This window comes from Helicoverpa zea, chromosome 30 (genome assembly GCF_022581195.2).
Source record: "Helicoverpa zea isolate HzStark_Cry1AcR chromosome 30, ilHelZeax1.1, whole genome shotgun sequence".
Classification (NCBI taxonomy): Eukaryota; Metazoa; Arthropoda; class Insecta; order Lepidoptera; family Noctuidae; genus Helicoverpa; species Helicoverpa zea.
This window is the reverse complement of record NC_061481.1, coordinates 212,065-235,269: the sequence shown is the minus strand read 5'-3', so window position 1 is coordinate 235,269 and position 23,205 is coordinate 212,065. Positions and strand designations below refer to the sequence as shown.

Sequence of the window (23,205 nt, the reverse complement as noted above, 5' to 3'; positions counted from 1 at the left end):
CACGAAGTTTCGGGTTCGATTCCCGAGTCGGGTCAAAATCGCTTCCTGGTTTTTAAGAAACTGACACAACAACCCGGAGCTGGTGATTGATTCAACCGTGCATCGTGTCGCACGTTAATGTCAATCTTGCTTGTGATCTCTCTCCGGTGGTATCGGATTATCGTCCCATCGGGCTGCGAGAGTAAAGGAATAGAGTGTACCAAATGCTTGTGCACTATAACATGTCCTGCGCAGCTGGCTGATCTCCTTATATGAAAACAGCGGCCGTGGCCGACAATCGGCTAGGAAATCAAAATCATCGTCCTGAGGAATTCTCCTATAGCCGGAAGTAGGGCTGCCATCCGTCCGGGTTTCCCCGGATTTGTCCTCGTTTGGAGCCCGTCCGGGGGCCGTCCGGGCGGATTTTGAAGAAGTGTCCGGGGAAAACCCGGACCATTGTGTGAAATTAAAAAAATAATATGAAAATGAGGTCTTGTTTTTTTACTTATTATTTTCGGTCTCGTCCGGGGAAAAAATGCTATTTACGCCAAATGTCCGGGTTTTTTTAATCTATGCCCGGGTTTGGCGAAATTCGAGATGGCAGCCCTAGCCGGAAGGCATCATACCTTTCGGCATGTACGCAAATCTAGTTACTACATTAATGAAACAGGGAAAAATAATCGGTATCTAAATATAATTAACAAAAATAATAAGCACTAAAAACATTAATTACGATTTTAATAGGCGGGTCAACCATCCTCGATAACCTATCTTACAAGTTTATAAAACCTGTATCAAAAGTCTTTCACAAACACAATTCTTTACTATTGCATTTATTGTCAACTTAGATCATTTCACCAACTGGAGACGCCAAGTGCACCAAGTCCATGAGAAAGTCTGTAACACAACATGCATTTTCGAATACATATTTACACACGCACACTAAAAAATTGACAAACTCAAGCTTAAAACTGACGCACACATGTCCATCATACGATTATGAGAAGTGTCATGTATTTTTTCAAAGGCAATATGCTCTAAACACTAGTTGGCACTGCTTTGTATATTCTTAACCTGGATTCTGATAAGGCTGCTAACACACTATTCCCATTTAATTGTACCGAACATATATCAATAGCTGGTTCTGCGGCTGGAAGTGACATAGTCCTTAACCCATCTAGACCATGGAGGTACAGCGTAGAATCACTTTCTGAATGAGCAGCAACCCAAGAGGCACCCGGAGCCCTTGCGAACGTAGCTCTAGACATCAGGGAGCAAGTCGCAGAACCGCTGAAAGTATCTTCTACATCTATGAAAACTTCTCCCATACCACCGCTCGCTGTCAACTTACAAACTGCTAGTTTAGATCGCTGGGAACCATTCACACTTGGTCGGACAGCAATGACTGCTCGATGGCTTTCAGCATCGTAGTCCAGAGACATGAAGGACCCTTCAACAGGCAGCAGACGAGGTTCCCATCTTCCATTATTAGCCTCCCATAACCAGCAGGAGTTTAACTGACAGGACATCAGCCCGTACTGAGTAGAACATATTGAGACGACCGGTGACATATCTATGGAACTTCCAACCCCTGTCAGTGTTTGTATGCAAGTTGAAGGGTTCCTAAAGTCGTATTGGTGTATCATACCGCCGGCACCACCGACGTAGAATTCATTTGTTCTTATACAGTCCCAGGCACAAGACCATAGCGGGAAGCCAGCTTGAACGGTAACACTAGGAATGCCTCTATCTACAATTCTTGCGGTACTGTCTAAACCTACACTTAGTAATAAGTCTCTGGGCTGAGAATATGTCATATCTCTAATAGGTTTCGGATGTAAATGCACAAATTGTCCAAGTTTATAGTCAACACAGCTCACTTTTCTAATGCCGTAACCAGGGAATATACAGTTAGTGCTTTTTTGTGAAACATATAGCTCATAAGTCCTACAGTTGTACGTAAGAACCCTGCAACCACCGTCTTTGCAAATTTCTAAGTTTTTCTCCAGTGCGAATCGCCACGCTCGCCTCGTCTGCGCTTTGGTAGTCTGAGATAACGATATTGAGTTTCTTAATTCTTCTAATTGTGCTAAACAGGCGCGGTGCGCTATTTTAGTCTTCTGCAGCTCCAACTCTGTTCGACTCTTTTCAGCCTGTAATGTGTCTAATTGTTTCTGCAAAGCTGTAATTTGTGATGTATCCGCAGCAACTAATTTTCTTGCGTAAATAAACCTGATGTCTCTCATAAAAGCTTTAGTCTTACATGTGGGACAAGATCGATCCTTCGCCGGCTGAGCCTTCATCCATCGCTCAACACAATGTGATCCAAACAGATGACCACATTTGAGTGCCACTAATCTATGTTCTCCAGAGTTTCCCCATGATTCTAAGCATATAGGACAGGTCTCTCCAGTTTCTCCATCCAGATCATCGTTCCTTGGCGGTGAATTGACCTTCCTTGGCGGTGAATTGATCTTCCTTAGCTTAGCTGGTGGAGCTGCTTCGTGGTTGCTACTGTCTCTCATATTGATATCAGGTAAGGAGCGAGAGTCCTCGCTGGTTATAGACGCTGTAGTACTACTGTCGTCATTGAGCATTGCATCAAGTCTAAGACGCGTTGGAACAAGCACTTGAACGTTGGGGTCATTATGTAAACTATTCAATACACTGGGCTCATCGGGTACACTCTCTATAGTTACACGAGGTTCACCGGCAGCATCCTCAGTACGAACAATAATTGTTTGCCTGGTGCTGATGTTATCTGATGTTGTATCATCTTCAGGTTCGAAGAAGTCTGGAGTCCCGGGAGTCCCGGGTATTAGCATGCTAGGACTCAGCCGGTCCGGCGTACTGGATATACTCATTTTCTCAGCACCTATAAAAGAGAGAGATGGAATACAAATACAAATCTATAGACATAATAAAGAGGGCACATTTTTTTTTTGTACTTGTGCTTAAAAACAACAACTTTGAAAAATTCTTTTAGTGTTGGGAAACTAAGTTATCCCCAAGTAACTGTGGTTATCCAGGTGAGGGCAGTTCCCTCGGTGTGCTAGTGAAAACATGGAAAATCTGCTAGTCTACTAATGAATTGAACGAATATCAATTTAAAAGATTCTTTTACTGTTGGGAAGCTACATTATTCCCAAGCAACATAGGCTATATTTTATCCCCGTATGTGCAGTAGTTCCCATGAGAGGCGGGTGAAATTATGGAAAATGGCTAATTGGTGAGATTTGTGGTAACTAATCTTGGACATATTATGCAGAATTTTGTTCAAGTTATCAGAACAGTCTATAGTAGGCACTTGTAACTAGCGGCACGTAACTTTAGCGCTGACCGTTATTGCGCAGAAATAAAAAAAACTTTTTTACAAAAAAAATATAACCGACTTCCCAAAACACTAAAAAGCAAAAAAAAAAATTTTAGGTGCATCGGCCTAGAAGTCGGTGTCTAATGGATGTCCCTGAGTTAATTTTGCCACCGACTTCTAGGCTGATGCACCTAAAATTTTTTTTTTGCTTTTTAGTGTTTTGGGAAGTCGGTTATATTTTTTTTGTAAAAGAGTTTTTTATTTTGAGCTTTTCAGTGAAACGAATAGGTCACTATCCACATAACTGGAAAGTTCTCATTGATACGAAGAATCGCACACACGACGCCCAAACACGAGGTAGTTTTTATTTTCAGTTATCGAGCTCCCTCGACCTTCTCTGGTCTCCATCATCAGGTCAGCTCCAAACCTTCACTGTTGCAAAGGTCTCGTCAATACGAATAATATACGCCCAAACACGCGGTAGTTTACAGACTCAGTTGTCCAGTTCCCTCGACCTTCTCTGGTCTTCATCATCAGGTCAGCTCCAAACCTTCACTGTTGAATAGTGCTATCAGGCATATATGAGTGTCAAGGTTAAACCCTATGTTTAAATAAATAATAAATAATGTCGCGACACCTTTTCACACACGGTCGGTTAGCCCCATGGTAAGTTATTTATTAACTTGTGTTATGGGTGCTAACACAACTGATAAACTACATATAGCTACATATATACATATTTATAAATACATATAGTAACACCCAGACCACGGCCAACAAGCATGCTCATCACACAAATATCGACCGAACCGGGAATCGAACCCGGGACCTCAGATTCGGCAGTCCGGCTTGGTGACCTTTGCGCCACAGAGGTCGTCGCTTTCAACGTTTGCTTACAACTTTCGAAAGTTGCCCTCGATTTCTCAGGGTTCCCATCATCAGATCCTGACCTGATGACTATGGGACCAACTGGCAGCTATTCCGCGTCGAACAAAAAAAAAATCACGTAAATCGGTCTATAAACCTCGGAGTAATCGATGTACATACATAGAAAAAATATATATATATACCGGCCGAATTGATAACCTCCTCCTTTTTGGGAAGTCGGTTAATTAAGGTACTCGAGGGGGGCTAGCGGGATGAAGCGCGAGCGAGCGCAGCGCCGATTGGCTCTCCGCTCGCATTCGGTTCATCCAGCCAATCCGACGCACCGCGCACTTCCCGTGTACAGTCACGTCATTAAGTGTTTTGATATTGCTGTTAATTTTTGTTGTTTTTTTTTAAAGTTTGAATTTGTTACAGCCTTTTTATCGTCCCACTGCTGGGCACGAGCCTCTTCTCTCACGGAGAAGGATTGATCATTAATCATTTGAATTTGTTTGTTAAAAATTAGTTTAGTTTGTTTCTGTTGTGTATAGTTCGGCCGTTCAGAGAATGCGTTCCTGACACCTATCAGTTAGTCAGGACTAGTGATGGGCACAACATAACACTGAGTTCGTTACCGTTCCCCCAAAATAAACCGCCGCATTATTTTAAGATTATTTTCGTTTTAAATTGGCGGAATCATTTAAAATTTATATTTTAGTTATTTAAGTGGAAACCAAAAAAAGGTAATATTCATATAATAAAATCGTTTTATTTATTCTTTGTTACAAAGTTACAATCTGTATTTCTATGCAATAAAGTAAGTACATTGAATTGAATGTGCGTACAGAATATTAATCAGACTCCGATTCGCTTGAGGAGGTGGTGTCTTCATCATCATCTTCGCCTACGTGTATAATTATATTAGGTATTATCAATAACAGAATCAATCCTGATATCTCGGTCAAAACCTTCCAAAATCAGGTTTTTAGAGCTCTACCTCACTGGGACGCCATGGCGACGTCGCAAGCGGCACAGGTCTGGCTACTTCTGGCATCCAAATGTCGCCAAGTCGAGTGGCCATGGCGTCTCGACAGTCAATTGTTTACGTCGTCACTCAAGAAATTGCAAGCTAATTGGCGACCACATTGGCGACTGTGTGAGGGAGGTGCGCTTTACCGTGTACATTATAGTGGCTACTGTGGCCACGTCGCGTCGCCAAGTTGCCACGGTAGCCAGAAGCCACATAGGGAACTGTAGCTCGTGGCCACGCCTCCAATTTGGCGACGTTGCGACGTTCCATACATTTCAATACTAACTGCTTGGATACGTAGCCGGCGACGTCGTCATTGGCGTCCTAATGAGGCAGGGCACTTAGTCTTAGCGCACGAAACGACAACAAACGACTATTTAGCGTCACAAAATGACGGCCCATGATGCCATTTGGGGTTACCAATTTCAACCTAAATATAAAAATGCTACTTTCTTTCGCGCGTTCAGTTTGATCATACTTTTATTTTTATATTTCATAAAAGTTATCCTATAGTCCATTATTTTCAAATTCTTAAAAAGAAAAACAAAAAGTATTATTTTATATTATAAGTATAACTGTATAAGAACCATCAACCAGAACAGATTACGATACTTGCCTGTTATTTTTAGCACAGCACTACAAATATAAAGCGCTGACATAACCTTGTAATAGCGCAGTATAGATTTAGAAAAATATTGTTTACCAAGTTATTTGACACTCAATTTGGCACAAAATTACAACATTCATTGATTATTATTGATATAATAATGTTGTTTTAATGCTCAACAATTGTTAAAACGATAAACAACCAGCAAAAATATTTTTATCGTACTGCAACGCCATTACAAAGTTACGTCGTCAGTTCAATCGCGATGTGTCAGAAACGCATTCTCTGAGCGGCCGAACTATAGTGACTTAAAAGTAAATAAAGATGCTAATCCTGTTTTGAAAATACAGGCAAAAGAAATAGTTTACAACGCAAATTGATGTCTATGCAGGGAATCCATCAAAATAATTGATTCTTTGAAACCAATTAAACCACCAAGACAAGGCACTATTGAAGGTGACACCAGTGTCAGATTTAGATTAATGTACAATAAAAATTTATAAATTGCTAAATAAATGTTTTCATTTTGTACTCCCCACAAAACTTGTTAAAACTATTTGTTAGGTACTTACTATAAACTGTAAACATTTTGTTTAGCACTAGACATATTATTTGGCTTTACATTAAAATAATGTCATTTATTTTGCTAATAAATATACTGCATGCGCGACAGTACACATGCGCAGTAATCCCTGCCACGTATCGCTCAGCGCTAAACTTATGTGTGTTCAATTTTATTTATTTATTTGGCTCAACAACAATTCAATTCAATTCATTAATTACCCATTGTATTTTCTTTGTTTTCTAGCTACATTTCATTTCTGATTTGAGCTTTTAAATAAAACGTCATATCAAGATTGTTTACCTACAGTTGGTTAGGTTAGGTCTACTCAAATGGAGTATAAAGATTACAACTCAGGTGTTTTTTTTATCATTTTTCTGAGATAGACCACAAAAAATATTGAACATGTTCAAACTTGTTCTAATCATTGTAAGCATGTGTGAGAGATTATATTGAAGTAAAATAAATAAATAATATAACCTATTCAACATTATTCTCATTTCTCAATTATTTTGTGCAGGTAACTTACCTCAAATACACACTACACTAAAATCAAAGTAACCTATCTTTAAGTAAACAGAACTTACATTACGAATAGTTTTTGCAGTCAAATTCAGGAATTATAACAAAAACGAACAAAAACAATTGAGGTTATTTATACAATAAGGTTTAAGAATTCTATTTTTCGTCAATATATCGAGTATTTTGCAGTAAATAAAGCACACAGCTGATTTTAGCGGGAACGCAAGCGAGAGCGAACAAACAGGTCTGACAAAATAAGGATATATTTAACCGGGAGATGGTGTGACAAAACTACACTTATATCAACTCTCTAATACACAAATATACCTACAAAGATCGATAACTAACAAGTAAGATATTACTTACCCTACTATATTAAGTTGTGAAAAACATCCAAGCGAGTCTTGTTTTCAACCAAACTGTCAAATGCTTCCAAATAAAACACGATATAACAAAAGAACTACACACTACGGACGTCTTAAATACGACTGAATAAGATGAAATAACATTTCTGTTCAAAAAACGGATCAAAACAGTATATTTTTATAAAAAATATTCCTGCCATTTATCGTTTATAGAACAATAAATAATGTCGGTCGATCTATCAGTCAAGTCAACTATTTGAATTTTATCATTTTTGACAGAAGCGAACAATTTTGATTTTTGGTAATTCGGATACAGCCCGAAATATGTGCCACTATATAGGGCCTAAGCCTGCGGGATTGTTTGAAAGACTTGCTGTGGCCCTGGAATATAAAGGGGCCAGGAAGAAGAAGGCCATTAGGAAGGAAAGTGGTGGACTTTAGCCAGTAAGAGTCTGATTTTCCACCAAAAATATCCGAAATATCAGTCAGAAGAACAGCTTAGAGATCAAGACGGAAAGTGATATAAACAAAGGAAAGAAGACCAATGAGTGTGCCCGGTTAATTTAAAATTACAATGAATTTTTACTGAAGGTGGCAAAGAAAGTAACGACTGGTTCAAACTACTTTATGATCTAAGTAGACATATAATAATAAAAAAATATTGTGGAGACTAGTAAGTCGAAAACTGAGGCAGCATACAAAGTTGCCTGCACTTTGTTTTTGCAGCCAAACATTTAATCATTGTATCTGTATCCAAACGCAAAACGGGGAACTACAATAACTCATTATTTTATCGATGTTAAAAATTCCATGGAAAATGCAATGCGAGAAAGGGGCGAGAATCGAGATGGCTCAAATCCTCACATCTCATTGGTGTAAAAGCTAAATATGTCAGATATTACGCCAATCAGTTTCTAGTAAAGTGTATTAGCCAATAGGATTGCGCAAAACGCAGTCGGTAATCTGATGTATTTATTTATGTTCCTGTCAGTTGGCAACAGTGACAAAATTGCAGTGAAACGGGGTGGCGTAGCGGATTGCGCCCGTTCCCGTTTTTAACATTTTTCACTAACTACGAGCTTCATCCGTGACTTATTTGTGTAAAATAATTATAAGTCGATAGTGATAAGTGTTTCGAGTGCGCGACGGAACGCGATGGACGCCGCATGAGCTGTGAAATAGTGCCTAACAAGTTACTGGTAGATGTTGTTAATGGCGTCCAGGACAGAATAAAATCAAAATGTTTGTGTGAAAACGTGCAATAATCGGAGGAAGCTGCTGTGATGTGTTTAGTTGCTGGTCAGTACGTTGTGATAAGATATTAAATTTCAACTTTCATGCGTAAACTTATCGATTATGGTGGTGTTAACGGCAGACAAAGTTAGGTCCTGAAAGTGTAAAAAAATAGGTCATGAATATGTTTTGGGCTCGATTGGTGTGTCGTAGAGGCGATATGTAGGTCGTAGAGCGCGCGTGTTGGTCAATATCTGCGGTATTTCGCTCAGGGCGAGCTGTGTTGACATTTTAAAGAATCATGTCGCAAGGCAAGGCTGTATCTAGGTCATACGGTTTGGGGTCAGATGCGCGCGCAGTGACGTCAGCCTCCCCTTGCCACCCCCAGCACATTTCACTTTCTGTGTACACGAAAATATAAAATATATAAAAGCTAGGTCATGTGAGAAAAGAGGCTGCATACCTGCCATTTATTCTTAGTCTTGTTTGTTTATGGTCAGATTTTTTTTTCGAAGCCAATGATCGTAATTTTTGGATAATTTCGGTATGTGCTTATTTTGTATGATAATGTAATTAATTATGTGTACTTGATGTTAATTAGGCCCTTATCTATATTCTGGAGAAATGAGAATCTTATTCAGTCTGAAATATTCAAGAATATTAAAATGGGACCAATATGAGTCTTGCAGCAGAATAATGACTATAATAAGGTCTGTCAAAGATTGTATGAGAGCATGTAGTTTGACCCTCTATAAACTGACCTATTTGGTTAATAAAATGGATATTAAAAAACTAGCAGTTTCCCATGGATTCACTGTGAGGAAACTTCTTCCCATAGCTAGAGATTACTGGCATACTGTATTTCAGATTTTGTAGTTTTTACAAATATTTTGCTTTAGGATTTGCCAAGTAGACATTATTTTCTAGTGAAAGATCTTATAAGAATCATGAAAAACTTGGCAATTGTAATGAACCTCAAGTTTATTCAAATAGTCCTTCTATACATAATATAATAAAGAGAAACCAGTTTGTTTGTCTGTACCCTAAAGGCTCTGAAACTACTGAATTTATTTGAAAAATTCTTTCACTATTGGAAACCTACACTTTTCCCGAGTAACATAGGCTATATTCAATCCCAGTAAGGATCTGTAGATGTGCACGTTTTTTCCAAACATTTTTTACAAAAATGACATGAATATTATCTTGAAACTTATTAACTGCAGCAAAAGGAAAAACCTGATAATATTGATTTAGTTATAAGTCATACTTAATGACAAAATTAATTAGTCTCCACACGATGAGTATATTACTTGTCATTAGTTGGTTATCATAACTTTCATATCGGGCATGTTGTACCTAATCACAGTAAATTCTATCACGTATACTTTATGATATTCTACGGTGAATTGTAAGAAAATTAACCTAATCCATTCAGTGGTTTAACCACAGGAGTTATTTTTCGTTTTCATAATTTACAAAATCATGTGTAAAGCAGAGATAAAGTTAGGAGTATTGAATGTTTTGATCAGTTGACAGCTGTCAGTTTTCAAGGGAGAATTTCTGTTGTTTGTCATGACTGACTCTTATATGGCGTTCTAATTTTTGCACATTTTTTTTGTATTTACTTTGTTTTCTTTTTTACGTATTATTTTTTTTTCTTTGTGCTAATCGACATGTATTAACCATGATATTAACGCATTTCTTTTAATGTGATTGGTGAACGACACATCCGATATAGCCTATATTACTTGGGGAGAGTGTAGCTTCCCAACGGTGAAAGAATTCTTCAAATGAGTTCAGTAATGTCAAAGCCTTAAGTACAAACAAACAAGCAAAAACATGTTTTCTCTTTATTATATATTAGCATAGAATTATGAAGAGCTCTCGTAAAACCCATTTAAAACAATACCAGACATTTACATGTTTAATTAAAGATTTTACTCTTAAAAACTGCAGAATTACTTTCAAAAAACAAAAACATGTGTGTTTTCTAAATAAGCATGTGTCATACAGTCCCACTTCCTTAAGAGAGTTGTCATAATATTTACATGTGTATCGTTTGTGTGCTGATAATCAGATAAACAATGTTTTAGAACTGTGTCACGCTAATATCATAATGCTGATTGTAAGAGTGATAATAATATTTTTTTATATAGCTGTGTATATTTTACCTAGTTTTTTTAAATTATAATTCTATGAAATAATATTCTTCCTACACAGAATATAAAGCTGATGAGTTTTTTTTGTTTGAATGTGCTAATCTCAGGAAATATTGAAATATTCCGTCAGTGTTAGATTTATCAGGGTTTATCCGGGTTCGTGCAGAGGTTCCCACGGGATATGAGTGAAAACGCTGGCAGAAGCTAGTTACATTGTATTAGTAAAGGTTCTTCTAACCTACAGACAGACTTGTGCTGGGGAGTTTGTTGCGCCACTCCTTCCCAGCAAAAACATAGGAAGTGGTGAAGGGTGGGCGTTTTGGGGGCTGTCTATGATTGATATTAAAAAGTGCAGATTTTTTTGATTAAGTGTTTTTGATTTCACACTAGCGTTCTTTTTACGCGCGACATACTTAGCGTGGCAAAGAACCGGTTGCGATTTTCAGATGACCGTACGATTCGCGGGTTAAATCCACTAGTGTGAAAGAGTACTAAGACCAAATTTTCATGTAGATTGCAAGTAGTGAGTAGTTTATGCTGTTGTCTATAGGCACTAGAAGCCAACTTCAGAGCAGCATAGCTATTTGGTGAGAGCTGTAACACATAAACAACAATATCTTCAAAATGAGTGCTAATAATAGAAAGCCCACACTACAATGACTGTGATTCATAATATTTGCAGACGCATCATTTATATGATAGCAGCCGTTATCACTGTAGGCCATAGTCATACCAAACTGTGTTATCTATGCTAATATAATCAAGAGAAAGCATTTGTTTGTTTGGACCTCAAAGGCTAGGAAACTTTGAAAAAAATTTTCACTGTTGGGAAACTGCATTATCCTCGTATAAAATGCTTGTAGATGTTAGTGAGTTAGAGAAAGGAATATACGTGTTAATTTATGTTAGGTAATTTTATTGTATAGACTCCTGCAGGTCAAACTATAGTTATCGGCACGAATCTTGAGCTCTGACCTACATCTGCGCAGAAGTGATTTATTAGCAAAGAACCAATCCCGAGTGACGGCTATGACACGATGCACTGCGGGCCAATCACCGCTTTAGCCCGCCCCCGCGCCTCACTTCATACCACAAAAGGGACCCAATAAATTACTTCTGCGCAGGTGAAGGTCAGAGCTCAAGATTCGTGCCGATAACTATACTCAAATCGAACATTAACCTTCCACTATTGTGATAAGGTTGAAAATCTATCACAGTTTGACAGATTGAGGCAGGTTGATATTCTGTCTGTCTGTACCAGTTATACTGGCAATACACGAACCGCTTGAAGCAGTCAGGGTCGATAGGTTCAAGCTGTCGACTGCACAGTGAACTGCAGAGTTCTATGGACGCACATACACGAACCACTCGAGCAGTTGCAAATTATTCGGGCGGTGGACTGCTTGAAGTTGTCGCCCCTGACTGCTTCAAGCGGTCCATGTATTGCCAGCCTTTTTTTTAACGACGTCAAAAATCATCAAATGACCTCTCCCGCTGTGGGTTAGCAGCGGTGAGGGAGTGTCAGACTCTTACTGACTAAACACCGTCGTGTTCCGTCGTAGGCCGCGTATGTACCAGGGCGACGGTAACTCGCGCGAACAATCCTGCAGCCCCGGCAGGCCTTGGCCCTTAGTATTGGCAACAAAGTGGTAACAAGTAGTGTTGTTTGTTGCAGAGTGCGCAGACGCGTGGCTGGCGCGGTGATGGCGGTGGCGGGCGCTCCATGAGCCGGCTGCTGTGCTGTCTGTGTGCGCGCCCAGCCGACATGGGCGCCGCGCTCTCGCATCCTCAGGTAATACAGTAGCCTTGTCCCAACTATGTTGGGGTCTGCTTCCAGTCTAACAACATGCAGCTGAGTACCAGTGTGCTACAAGGAGCGACTGCCTATCTGACCTTGTCAGCCCAGTTACCTGGGCAACCCAATACCACTTGGTAAGACCGGATGACAGAGTTTCTAACTTCTAACTAACCGTCATGACTGCCAAAAGATGTTCGAATGGCAGCGGGGATCCCCTAGTTCATCGTGCCTTCAGAAACATGGAGAAACTCATCATGACAAGATGATCACCCATCTACAGAACTCGCTTGCCAAGCGATGCTTACCTTATCGCTCGACCCGTGCGGCTGTTACCTGACCTCTCATAGTGCTCTCACCATCGCGCTTTGAGTGAGGAAACAGAGTGCATCTGTGTCTGCGCAAATGCTCGTGCACTATAATATGTCCTGCACAGCCGTTTGATCTCCTTACATGAGAACAGCCGCCCTGACCGACGCTGTTATTATATCTTGAACGATCTCTACTAAATGTAATGTTTTGTTTGTGTGTTCAGGAGGGCGAGGCGTGCGAAGCCGCCGGCGTGGCTGCCGCTCCTCCTACCATGGCTGATGTCATACGGTGAGTAGCCACTTGCCATCTACCACATACGCATACATGGGAACTGTCATGAGGCTTAGAAAAGTTTGTCGCTTTAGTACAGGAACTCATCTGTCCTAGATTTACAGTCAAAGTGAAATCATTATTTCATTTAGGCCTTTACAAGCACTTATGAATGTTAAAAAATATACCTAAATAAGTTTGATTCTAGTTGTCGATTCCAAAAGTAGCTTCCTATGGAGAAGAACGGGCAAGAAACTCCTTGGTTACTCTTTTAGAAAATAGTATTTTTTACAGTTTTCATGTATTGATACATACAATAACAGCATGCGAAGATCATGTAGAATCGCAAAGACAAATGAGGATAAAATGACATAAAAAAAAGGCTGTAACTAAGTACTTTAGGTGAAAACGTGACAGTTACAGAGTTACATACACTTTTCTGATCCTAATATAAGTCCAGCAGTTTGATCCATCATACTGAAATACTACTGCTACGGTTTACAGAGAGAGGAAGAAGAAGGCGGCGGGCTCGGGGCTGGGCACGCTGCGGCGCCGCATCGCCCTCGTGCGGCGACCGCGCGACAACCGTCCCGACAGAGGTCAGTACCAACGGAACTATACTCTATCCACGGAAGCAAGAGCTAAAAGGTAAACAAAGAATGACACTTTATCAAGATGGCGGTATAACCCGACCGATGACAAAATCACAGATACTGCGAACATTTTACACAAAAATGTGACGTTTTGTCATCGGTCGGGTTATACCGCCATCTTGAAAAAGTGTCATTCTTTGTTTACCTTTTAGCTCTTGCTTCCGTGGATAGAGTATAGTGGTCTTTTTGGTGTAGTGTAGTCTATGGAAATTAACTAGGTGGTTGTTTATGTATCTATGTGGTTATTTACTTCATAAATATTTTTGGTCTTCATCTTAACCAACTTTAGAAGATATTACGTAAATATCTTTACATCTTTATTTTTACATCTTTAATTCTCTGGAGTGTGAAAGTTGTCGGAAGTTACACCTCCGTGCCTTTGATATAAAATCGACGTCTTGGAATGCTACTCAGTAATAGTCACTGTTTGTCTCAACTTCTCGTCAGGGGCCGTCAAGTTAGGGAATAGGCGAGTTACCGCGGCTTTGTTATCATGCCTTTTATGGGCTAAAAAAGGAACGTGGTGGTACTAGTTAGTAAGAGTCAGATATTGATGACTTCTCAGGAGAGAAAAGAAAGAAAAGAGAAAAAGAAGAGACCATCAGGCAGACTGGCGTACATTCCACTTGGGTTCTCGATGAGCAGAAGACATGACACGGCGACCGTGCCGATGACTTTCATATAAATTTCTTCATAACCGTGCCGTAACCGTGTGAAAACCATATACATGTCAAAGTCAAATGTTTGCAGGATCTTATGTACACTAGTTCCTATGCACACGCCTGCAAGAAACTCGATGTGAAAAGGCCTTGTTTAGACTGTCTGACAGGGTAACAATTTTTTGCAATCGTCGTGTTGACCTGGTGTTGTTGGTCGGCAGGCTGCGAGCACGCGCGCTTCATCCGCGCGGTGGTGTCGTCGTGGCGGCTGGCGGAGGTGTTCCTGCTGTGCGAGGAGCTGGAGGCGGCGGCGGCGCTGCGCGACCTGGTCACGCAGGCCGAGCTGGCGCGCGAGCCCGCCGGCGCGCTGCACCAGGACCTCGCGCGGGCGCACGCAGACAGGTAACCACCTCACAGGACAGGGGTACTACAGCTCTCGTCAACAGGGAGGAGAGATGTCTTAAGGCACAGGTCAGGTTTCTATAGGTTCTACCCACAGAGGCAAGCAGAAAAGGCGCCTTCTTCTAAGAATAGGAATATAAGAATCTTTATTTGTATGAAACACGGGGTACTAGGTCAAATACTTACTATCTGTAAACATCATCATCATCATCTCCTGAGCCTTTTCCAGCCTGAGTTTTTTTGGATTCAGCCGACTGCCAGTGTTTATGTGTTTTACCAATGAAAGGTCACACTAGTTGCATGGTTCCAAAAAGTTGATCTATTGGAAAAAAGTCCGCAAGAAACTCCATGGGCACTCTTCAACTTCAACCAACTTCTCCGAAAAGAAGTCCCTGTTAAATAACATATGTCGGCGTCAGGATCCGACATCGTTAAATAAAACAAAGGGGTTCTCACACAATCACTTGGTTTATTCCAATTAACACAATATTAGTCACTACAATTATTTATCACGAATTTGTGGGAGGTGTGCACTCGGCAACGGTCGGTGAACGAATGACCCGAGTCGTGCGCCAGCGCCGGTTTATATAAGGTCCACCGTTGACACATCGACGGTGGCGCCGTCACATACATAAATATGTGTATTTGCGGATAAGTCTACCGTTTTCGTACCGAATTTGGTGATAATTTTCTATATGTAAGTGTTGGGTTCCAATTGCTATCCTGTCAGGATCTAACGATGGGAACCCTAAGAAATCGATGGAAACTCAAGGGACCGAAACTAGTCAAATAAGCCAGAGGAAAATGATGGCTAGCGAGTGGAGTCAAATATCAATCTTTAGCTGGACCGCGAGACTGTGTAGTTGGCCATTACTCTGCGCCAAACTTCCCGCGTTCCTTCTTACAAAATCTATAATCATCTCAAGCATATACTTGGTTTTTGGATAGTTTATTACAAATGTTAACCAAGGTTTTGTGACTATTATTTCGTGTCCTCAGCGATATCTCGACCATCGATGACGAACCTTCATATTTATTATTTATAACCCCAACGACTGACCAACCGACCCTTCTTCACAGATGGTGGTGTGACGTGGAGCTAGTAGGCGCGGGCTGGTCGATCCCGGCACATCGCGCGATCCTGTCCGCGCGCTGCACCTACTTCCGCGACCTGCTGCAGAGATACCCGCCGTGAGTGATCCCTATATGCTGTCTGTGTGTTGTTTTGGGTACTTACTGGAGATAGGGGTTTGAAGTTACTTGTACGGGTTAATGTTAAAGTTCTATCTTTAGCAGGTAAAACGTAGCAGTAGTTTAATAGGTAAAGTTGCATTGTACACTTTTACCTACTTTTGTTATTTCTTGTTGTGTATTTTTGTTTATGCTGAATAAATGTTTTATCTATCTATCCATTTACATAAATGGAATATTTTCAACGGTCGTAAGAGGCCCTATGTAGTTTGCCGACAGTCTGTAGTCTGTTGACAATGTAGTCTGCCAACGGTCTATAGTTTGCTGATAATCTATAGCCTTTCGATAGTATGTAGTCTGTCGACAGTCTCTGTAGTTTTCCGATAGTCTGTCAACAGTCTGTCGATAATCTATACTAATATTATAAAGCTGAAGAGTTTGTTTGATTGTTTGTTTGTTTGAACGCGTTAATCTCAGGAACTACTGGTCCAATTTGAAAAATTCTTTCAGTGTTAGATAGCCCATTTATCGAGGAAGGCTATAGGCTACTTTTTATCCGGGTTCGTGCAGAGCTTCCCACGGGATGCGGGTGAAACCGCTGGCAGAAGCTAGTCTATAATAATTTCTCGACTGTCTATCGACGGTCAGCAGTCTATTGACAGCATTTAGTCCGCCGGCAGCCTGTAGTATGCTGCTAACCTGGAGCCTGTTGGCAGCCTGTAGTCTACTGACAGACTAAAACCTTTTTACACCTTATTTAACATATCCGCAGGTCATGTTGCCGCGTCCCCTTGGAAGGAGCCTGCTCAGCTCTCTCCCGCGAGGAGTTGGAGGCGGTGGTGCTGGCGCTGTACGCGGGGAACATCGCGTGCTCCAGGAACACGCTGTGTCATCTGTGTGCGAGTGAGTTTCACTTTTTCATCCTCCGAGCCTTTTTCCCAACTATGTTGGGGTCGGCTTCCAGTCTAACCGGATTCAGCTAAGTGCCAGTGCTTTACAAGAAGCGACTGCCCTGCGTGACCTCCTCAACCCAGTTACCCGGGCAACCCGATACCCCTTGGTTAGACTGGTGTCAGACTTACTGGCTTCTGACTTCCCGTAACGTATATGTACTTAGAAAGTACATACAAACTTAGTAAAGTTGCATTAGTACTTGCCTGACCTGGAATCGAACCCGATTGGAGATTTTCTCATTTCACAAATAAGTAACATGGTTGCTAAATCATTACAGAGTGGGATCGCGGCGTGAACGCGGACGGAGATCTCGACATCATCAATGTGGATAATAATGCCAGTGAGTAACATTTTTACTTTTATTTTCTAATTATTTAAAACAAAGATATTACATACAGTCTGATTTACAAGATTAAAAAATATGTAATAAAAAGAGTTATTACATTACAACTTAAAACTTTACTCTGATTTTAATCGAATAAGGTGGAAATTATGTCACCATTTTTTGAAGGACAAATGTCTTAGTTATATTTTGAATGCGAAAGTAGGTATGTATGCATGTATGGATGGCGAAAAAGTAGCTTATATGTTATTTTGATACATAAGCTCTTCTACCAAGTTTCAATTACATAGTTTTTGCTTGAAAGAGGTCCAAACGTTCACATAATGATGTATGGCCGTTTGATCCATTTACATCACAATAACATAAACCTAGTTTTATCCACATGCTGAAAGTTGCTTCCATTAAACTCAGGTGATACCACTATCTCATGTGAACACTGTGTAACTAATCCTCTATTGACTTCCAGCATGTCGTTCGTGCTCGTGCAACCGCTCCCGCACGGACGCGTCCACCCTGCGCCGCCTCGGCGCCCTGCTCGGCTTCACGGCCGACGCGCTGCACCGCGACATGCGCTACCTGCTGGAGTCCGCCGAGGCGGCCGACGCGCGGCTGGTGTTCCGCCTGGACGCGGGCTGCGGCGCCGCCTACGGCTTCCGCGCGGCCGCTGACCTGCCCTGCCATAGGATCGTACTGGCTGCCCGGTCCAGGTTCTTTAGGTGAGTTTGCCCAACTACGTAGGGGTTGGTTTCCAGATGTAGATGAGTACCGGTGTGCCACAAGGTGTTTTTCAGGTAAGATACTGGTAGTTTTTTCTTGGTTTATATTGTTTCAATGATGGGAAAAATGTTTTCATTCTCGGATTTAAAATCATTTTCAAAAAGATAAGCAGATTTTCTCGTCATCTTGGGCTGTCTACTAACAGCGGTTCTCAATAATAATCTATCTCAATAAATCAATCTGTCGTTTTGCTTATTGGAGGTATGAATATGACAGCTTGTATAGGGCTTGTATAAATCATAAGAGCTTGCACTTCAGTGTTTTTTGTTTATTTCGCAGTTATAAAAAAATCGATGCGAATGAAATTAAAATAAGGTTCATTATTTATTTATTTACTTTAATACTTTATGTAAGTACTCAGTTATACACAGAACAGAAAATTGTACAAAGGCACAGGTTATTTCATTTGCAATTTCTTCCAGCAGGCCCGTCATTGACTCTACAATATACCATGTAAGCCCATCTTGTCTGTATTGTATCACCTACACTTAGCTACGTGCCCCGACAGGAGCGTGCTGTGTCGGCGCGCGGGCGCGGGCGGCGGCGCGGCGGCGTGGTGCGTGGACGAGAAGGTGCTGCCGCGGCGCTTCGCGAGGGCACTGCTGCATGCTGCTTATACTGATACTGTGAGTTGTACTTACACGTAATAGTGGCCTTAGCTTAGTGGTGATTAATGCTCGATCCTTCTCCGTGTGAGAGGAGGCCGCAGCCCAGCAGTGGGACGATAAAAAAGCTGTTACAGTAACAGTAACAGTGGCCTTAGCTGATTGTCGGCCGAGGAGATTAGTCAGTTGCGCAGGACATACTTGTGCAGACACGCTCTCTACTCCTTCACTCTCATAGCGCGATAAGACTGCAATCCAACATCACCGGAGAAAAAAATCATAGTGTTTGTGTTTTTTGATAGGCTCAATTATCTCGTTTTTGCAAGGACGGCTGCTGAGCACGAGGTCTCAGATTCGGTTCTCAGATAGGGCTGAAATCGCTTTATGGGTTTTAGAAACTTTCACAAAGTAGCCCGGAGCCTGGAAGTTGGCTATTGATACACCCGTGCATCGGAGAGCACGTCAATTTCGATCCTGAGCCTGAAGTCCATCTTTATCTGGAAGATAGCATTAACTATCAAACAACGGACATTTTAAAAAAAATATTCTCTAGTGTACACAAAGTAATACACGCAATACAGAAAAAATCGTGATGTATGTTGTTATTGTGATTGTACTAATTGTTTAATTGTTATTGTTCCAGGTGGATCTAAGTCTGATAGGTCGTAACTCCACGTCTCCGTCTTCCACCAACAGCACCGGCAGTGGCAACGTGAGTCTAAAATAAAATTCAATTTACTTTTAAGATCTGTATGTCCGTATTCTGTAAATATCTTTGTAAATAATTAGTAAATAATAAGTTAACAAATAAAAAACAAAAATTCAGTAAAAATAAAATAATATCTAATGTCTTATGTAAAAATCGCGAAAAATGGCTGCCCATATTTAATTCTCAAACTTTTTTATGACATAGAAGTCCTAAGATAACGTTGTTTTCTGTTTCTTTATAAGAGACTACAAGTTTGGTTTGGGCATTTCTTCTCAAGGATAGTCAGTGAAGAAATGCCGGTCCCACTGTTATTAAAATAACTTCACTTTTAAAAACTATAGCCATGTACATAAACATGATTTAATTTCAAATGACTGTACTTATTGAATAAATTTTCTTGCAACTTCACAATAAACTGTAACATTACAGGCGTGGTCGGGTGTATCTCGCGGCGGCTCGCGTCCCGTCACGGCGGCCATGCTAGATGACGCCTTCCAACTATATGAGATCGCCAGGTCAGTACTCACTCTAGCTGGTCAGTTATTCTTCAGAATGGTGATTGGGGGATTCTGGGGGGATTTCTTTTCGTATTTTTAATTGGTATTGACTACTTGGATACCGCTAATTAGAGAACAATAGAAAATCTTCATAGTTAAAATTGACATGGCATGAAAGGAGTTCATACAAAATTATCCGTGTCTTTTTCTTTGTTTTCTAATCAACATAATTAAAACCTTCTTTTTATTGTCTATTAACGTAAAAAAGGAGGTTGTTATAAATTTGATCGCTTTGTATATCTGCCTGTGGCACCATAGCTCTTGCACGGCTGAACCGATTTATGTTATTGGTGAACTTGGGCCAAATCGTTGAATTAGTCCTGTGACAACAAATGATATTTGAATAAACACAGAGAGCGATAAAATGTAAATTTTTTAACATTCAAAAAGTACTGCTTAGCAGTAAAGTTTCAATATACAATTTTCATTATAAATAACTTACTCTGTATTAACGTCCCCAGGTTCGTAGAGATGCCGATAGTGGTGCAAGGCTGCGAGGACGCGATCGTGGAGGCCCTGACGCCCGACAGCTTGCCGCACGTGCTGCGCTGGGCCGCACAGCCGCACGCCTCGCACTGGGTGCACAGGTATGTATCTTGGTGCTTGTGGATAAGGAGATGCCTATGTGTTGTTGTGAAGGCGAAATGACACTATGTGTCGTCAGGTTGAGTGTGTTTCATGTTGGTCTATTTGCTATAGGAAACGGTAGCAAAATAGTGGAGTAGTATGGGGCATTGAATAAAATAAGGTGTAGCAATAGAGCAGATTGTAAAGCAGGGATTGACTACGGCGTAGCAATTGGACAGTTTAGTGGAGTAAGGGATTGGCTACGGCGTAGTAATAGGGCAGATTATAGAGTAAAAGCGATTGCCTACGACGTAGCAATAGAGCAGATTGTCGCTCAAGGGATTTACTACGGCGTAGCAATAGAGCAGATTGTAGGAAGGGATTGACGACGCGACGGCGTAAAACACATTGTGGCGACATTGTACATGTAGTGTAGCAGAATGTGATGTAGCGTCTCGGGCAATTACTACGACGTAGCAACATTTCGTTACGACATAGTAGAGTTCTATTGGTTACGGTTTAGGAAATGGTTGATTGCGACGAACGAACTTAACTTTTGCTACGGCGTAGTGTTTAGTATGCCGTAGTTCAAGCTTCCTGTAGCGTAACACAGACTACTGCGCTGCGTAATGTAACTATGTTGTGTGTGATGTTGTAGACAAGCGATGCGGTACTTGCGCGACGAGTTCCCCACGATAATGTCGGGCAGCAGCTGCGGCCGCATCCCCACCAGCGCGCTGTGCGAGGCACTAGCGTCGCCCTTCCTGCAGGCCAGCGAGCCCCAGGCGCTGCGGGCGCTGCTGCGCTGGGCAGCCGCCGCCCGCCCCGACCCGCCCCCGCGAGGTGAGTGTCCGCCCCCCCTGCCTGCAGGCCAGCGAGCCCCAGGCGCTGCGGGCGCTGCTGCGCTGGGCAGCCGCCGCCCGCCCCGACCCGCCCCCGCGAGGTGAGTGTCCGCCCCCCCTGCCTGCAGGCCAGCGAGCCCCAGGCGCTGCGGGCGCTGCTGCGCTGGGCAGCCGCCGCCCGCCCCGACCCGCCCCCGCGAGGTGAGTGTCCGCCCCCCCTGCCTGCAGGCCAGCGAGCCCCAGGCGCTGCGGGCGCTGCTGCGCTGGGCAGCCGCCGCCCGCCCCGACCCGCCCCCGCGAGGTGAGTGTCCGCCCCCCCTGCCTGCAGGCCAGCGAGCCCCAGGCGCTGCGGGCGCTGCTGCGCTGGGCAGCCGCCGCCCGCCCCGACCCGCCCCCGCGAGGTGAGTGTCCGCCCCCCCTGCCTGCAGGCCAGCGAGCCCCAGGCGCTGCGGGCGCTGCTGCGCTGGGCAGCCGCCGCCCGCCCCGACCCGCCCCCGCGAGGTGAGTGTCCGCCCCCCCTGCCTGCAGGCCAGCGAGCCCCAGGCGCTGCGGGCGCTGCTGCGCTGGGCAGCCGCCGCCCGCCCCGACCCGCCCCCGCGAGGTTAGTGTCCGCCCCCCCTGCCTGCAGGCCAGCGAGCCCCAGGCGCTGCGGGCGCTGCTGCGCTGGGCAGCCGCCGCCCGCCCCGACCCGCCCCCGCGAGGTGAGTGTCCGCCCCCCCTGCCTGCAGGCCAGCGAGCCCCAGGCGCTGCGGGCGCTGCTGCGCTGGGCAGCCGCCGCCCGCCCCGACCCGCCCCCGCGAGGTGAGTGTCCGCCCCCCCTGCCTGCAGGCCAGCGAGCCCCAGGCGCTGCGGGCGCTGCTGCGCTGGGCAGCCGCCGCCCGCCCCGACCCGCCCCCGCGAGGTGAGTGTCCGCCCCCCCTGCCTGCAGGCCAGCGAGCCCCAGGCGCTGCGGGCGCTGCTGCGCTGGGCAGCCGCCGCCCGCCCCGACCCGCCCCCGCGAGGTGAGTGTCCGCCCCCCCTGCCTGCAGGCCAGCGAGCCCCAGGCGCTGCGGGCGCTGCTGCGCTGGGCAGCCGCCGGATTTTCACCCGTTCCCATGACACTTTTCACCAGCACTTACAAGAGTTTCACCCGCTCCCACGACATTTTCCACCCGCACCTACAAGACTTGCATGTCGCACCCGTAAGACCTGACACCCGAACAGACCCGAACAGACGACAGAGTCGCTGCATTTTTTGCGGTAAGTCATATACTTACCGTATACAACGTTTAATGACTCCTTATGGGGTAATTTTACCCCCTTTCGGTCTTTGGTCCCTACCAAAGTTACCCAACTCGTGAAGAAGAGTGAGATCTGGGAGCATTGAGATACAGTCCGTCCGCCTGTGTTTCACAATTTTGTATAAAACTTCTTGGTCTTAGTTCTTCAAACCATACAGACAGAATTGTGTTGCTGGGGAGTTTGTTCCACCACTTCTTCCCAGCAATAACACATAGGAAGTGGTGAAGGGCGGGCGTTTTGTAAACTTGACTTTCCGATAGAGCTGAACATTCAGACTACTTTGAATAAATGACTTATCTTTATCATGTCTTCCTCACAGAATCAGGCCTAGTGTGGGCTCGAGCGCAGTCGGTGGGTCGGCGCGGCGGGCGGCGGCGCGACGCCGGCGACGCCGCACTGCGCGACGCGCTGGCGCCGCTCGCGCCGCTGCTGAGGCTGGAGCACCTGCCGCCCGACCATGAGCTGTTGCAGCAGGTGAGTGCCTGTGTCTCGCAGTGTAGCCCCATAGGGGTCCTGCGGAGATCCCACAGAGTCCCACTATAAGAGACCCCGCGGAAACCCCATAGAGTTCCTATTATATATTCAAAAAACGGCTTTTGCCAGAGCGTTTAACTGGCCATAAAGTCTAAGTATGGACCGGGGCTGTGGGAT

General features: G+C 43.5%; 2 protein-coding genes across 4 annotated transcripts in view; one reads left to right on the top strand and one right to left on the bottom strand.

The window, feature by feature from the left end:
• Positions 1-656: 656 nt before the first annotated feature.
• LOC124644532 (E3 ubiquitin-protein ligase RFWD3-like) lies at positions 657-7,491 on the bottom strand. 3 transcript variants are annotated; one of them, XM_047183966.1, is made up of 2 exons: positions 7,247-7,491; positions 657-2,854 (listed from the first exon to the last, which is right to left on the bottom strand). In XM_047183966.1, exon 2 carries the CDS (start codon positions 2,841-2,843, stop codon positions 1,017-1,019), a length of 1,827 nt encoding a protein of 608 aa, XP_047039922.1. In that variant the 5' UTR covers positions 2,844-2,854; positions 7,247-7,491; the 3' UTR covers positions 657-1,016. The 3 variants fall into 3 exon arrangements, with proteins under 3 accessions (XP_047039922.1, XP_047039925.1, XP_047039924.1); XM_047183969.1 differs by lacking the exon at positions 7,247-7,491 and adding an exon at positions 6,946-7,240; XM_047183968.1 differs by lacking the exon at positions 7,247-7,491 and adding an exon at positions 4,363-4,632.
• A 762-nt stretch (positions 7,492-8,253) lies between these two features.
• Positions 8,254-23,205, top strand: part of LOC124644358 (BTB/POZ domain-containing protein 7) — a 40,819-nt gene continuing 25,867 nt past the window's right edge. The window contains exons 1-15 of the mRNA XM_047183670.1: positions 8,254-8,544; positions 12,313-12,429; positions 12,968-13,032; positions 13,519-13,613; positions 14,548-14,728; positions 15,809-15,919; positions 16,692-16,822; positions 17,151-17,213; positions 17,683-17,932; positions 18,502-18,619; positions 19,242-19,310; positions 19,737-19,822; positions 20,326-20,451; positions 21,090-21,274; positions 22,874-23,028. Of these exons, the coding sequence (XP_047039626.1) occupies positions 12,361-12,429; positions 12,968-13,032; positions 13,519-13,613; positions 14,548-14,728; positions 15,809-15,919; positions 16,692-16,822; positions 17,151-17,213; positions 17,683-17,932; positions 18,502-18,619; positions 19,242-19,310; positions 19,737-19,822; positions 20,326-20,451; positions 21,090-21,274; positions 22,874-23,028 (1,704 nt within the window). The 5' untranslated portion in view covers positions 8,254-8,544; positions 12,313-12,360. The remainder of the gene's footprint in view (positions 8,545-12,312; positions 12,430-12,967; positions 13,033-13,518; positions 13,614-14,547; positions 14,729-15,808; positions 15,920-16,691; positions 16,823-17,150; positions 17,214-17,682; positions 17,933-18,501; positions 18,620-19,241; positions 19,311-19,736; positions 19,823-20,325; positions 20,452-21,089; positions 21,275-22,873; positions 23,029-23,205) is intronic.

Bases quoted from the DNA above. Each gene is read 5' to 3' on its own strand.
- LOC124644532 (XM_047183966.1), bottom strand. From the start codon at position 2,843: ATGAGTATATCCAGTACGCCGGACCGGCTGAGTCCTAGCATGCTAATA.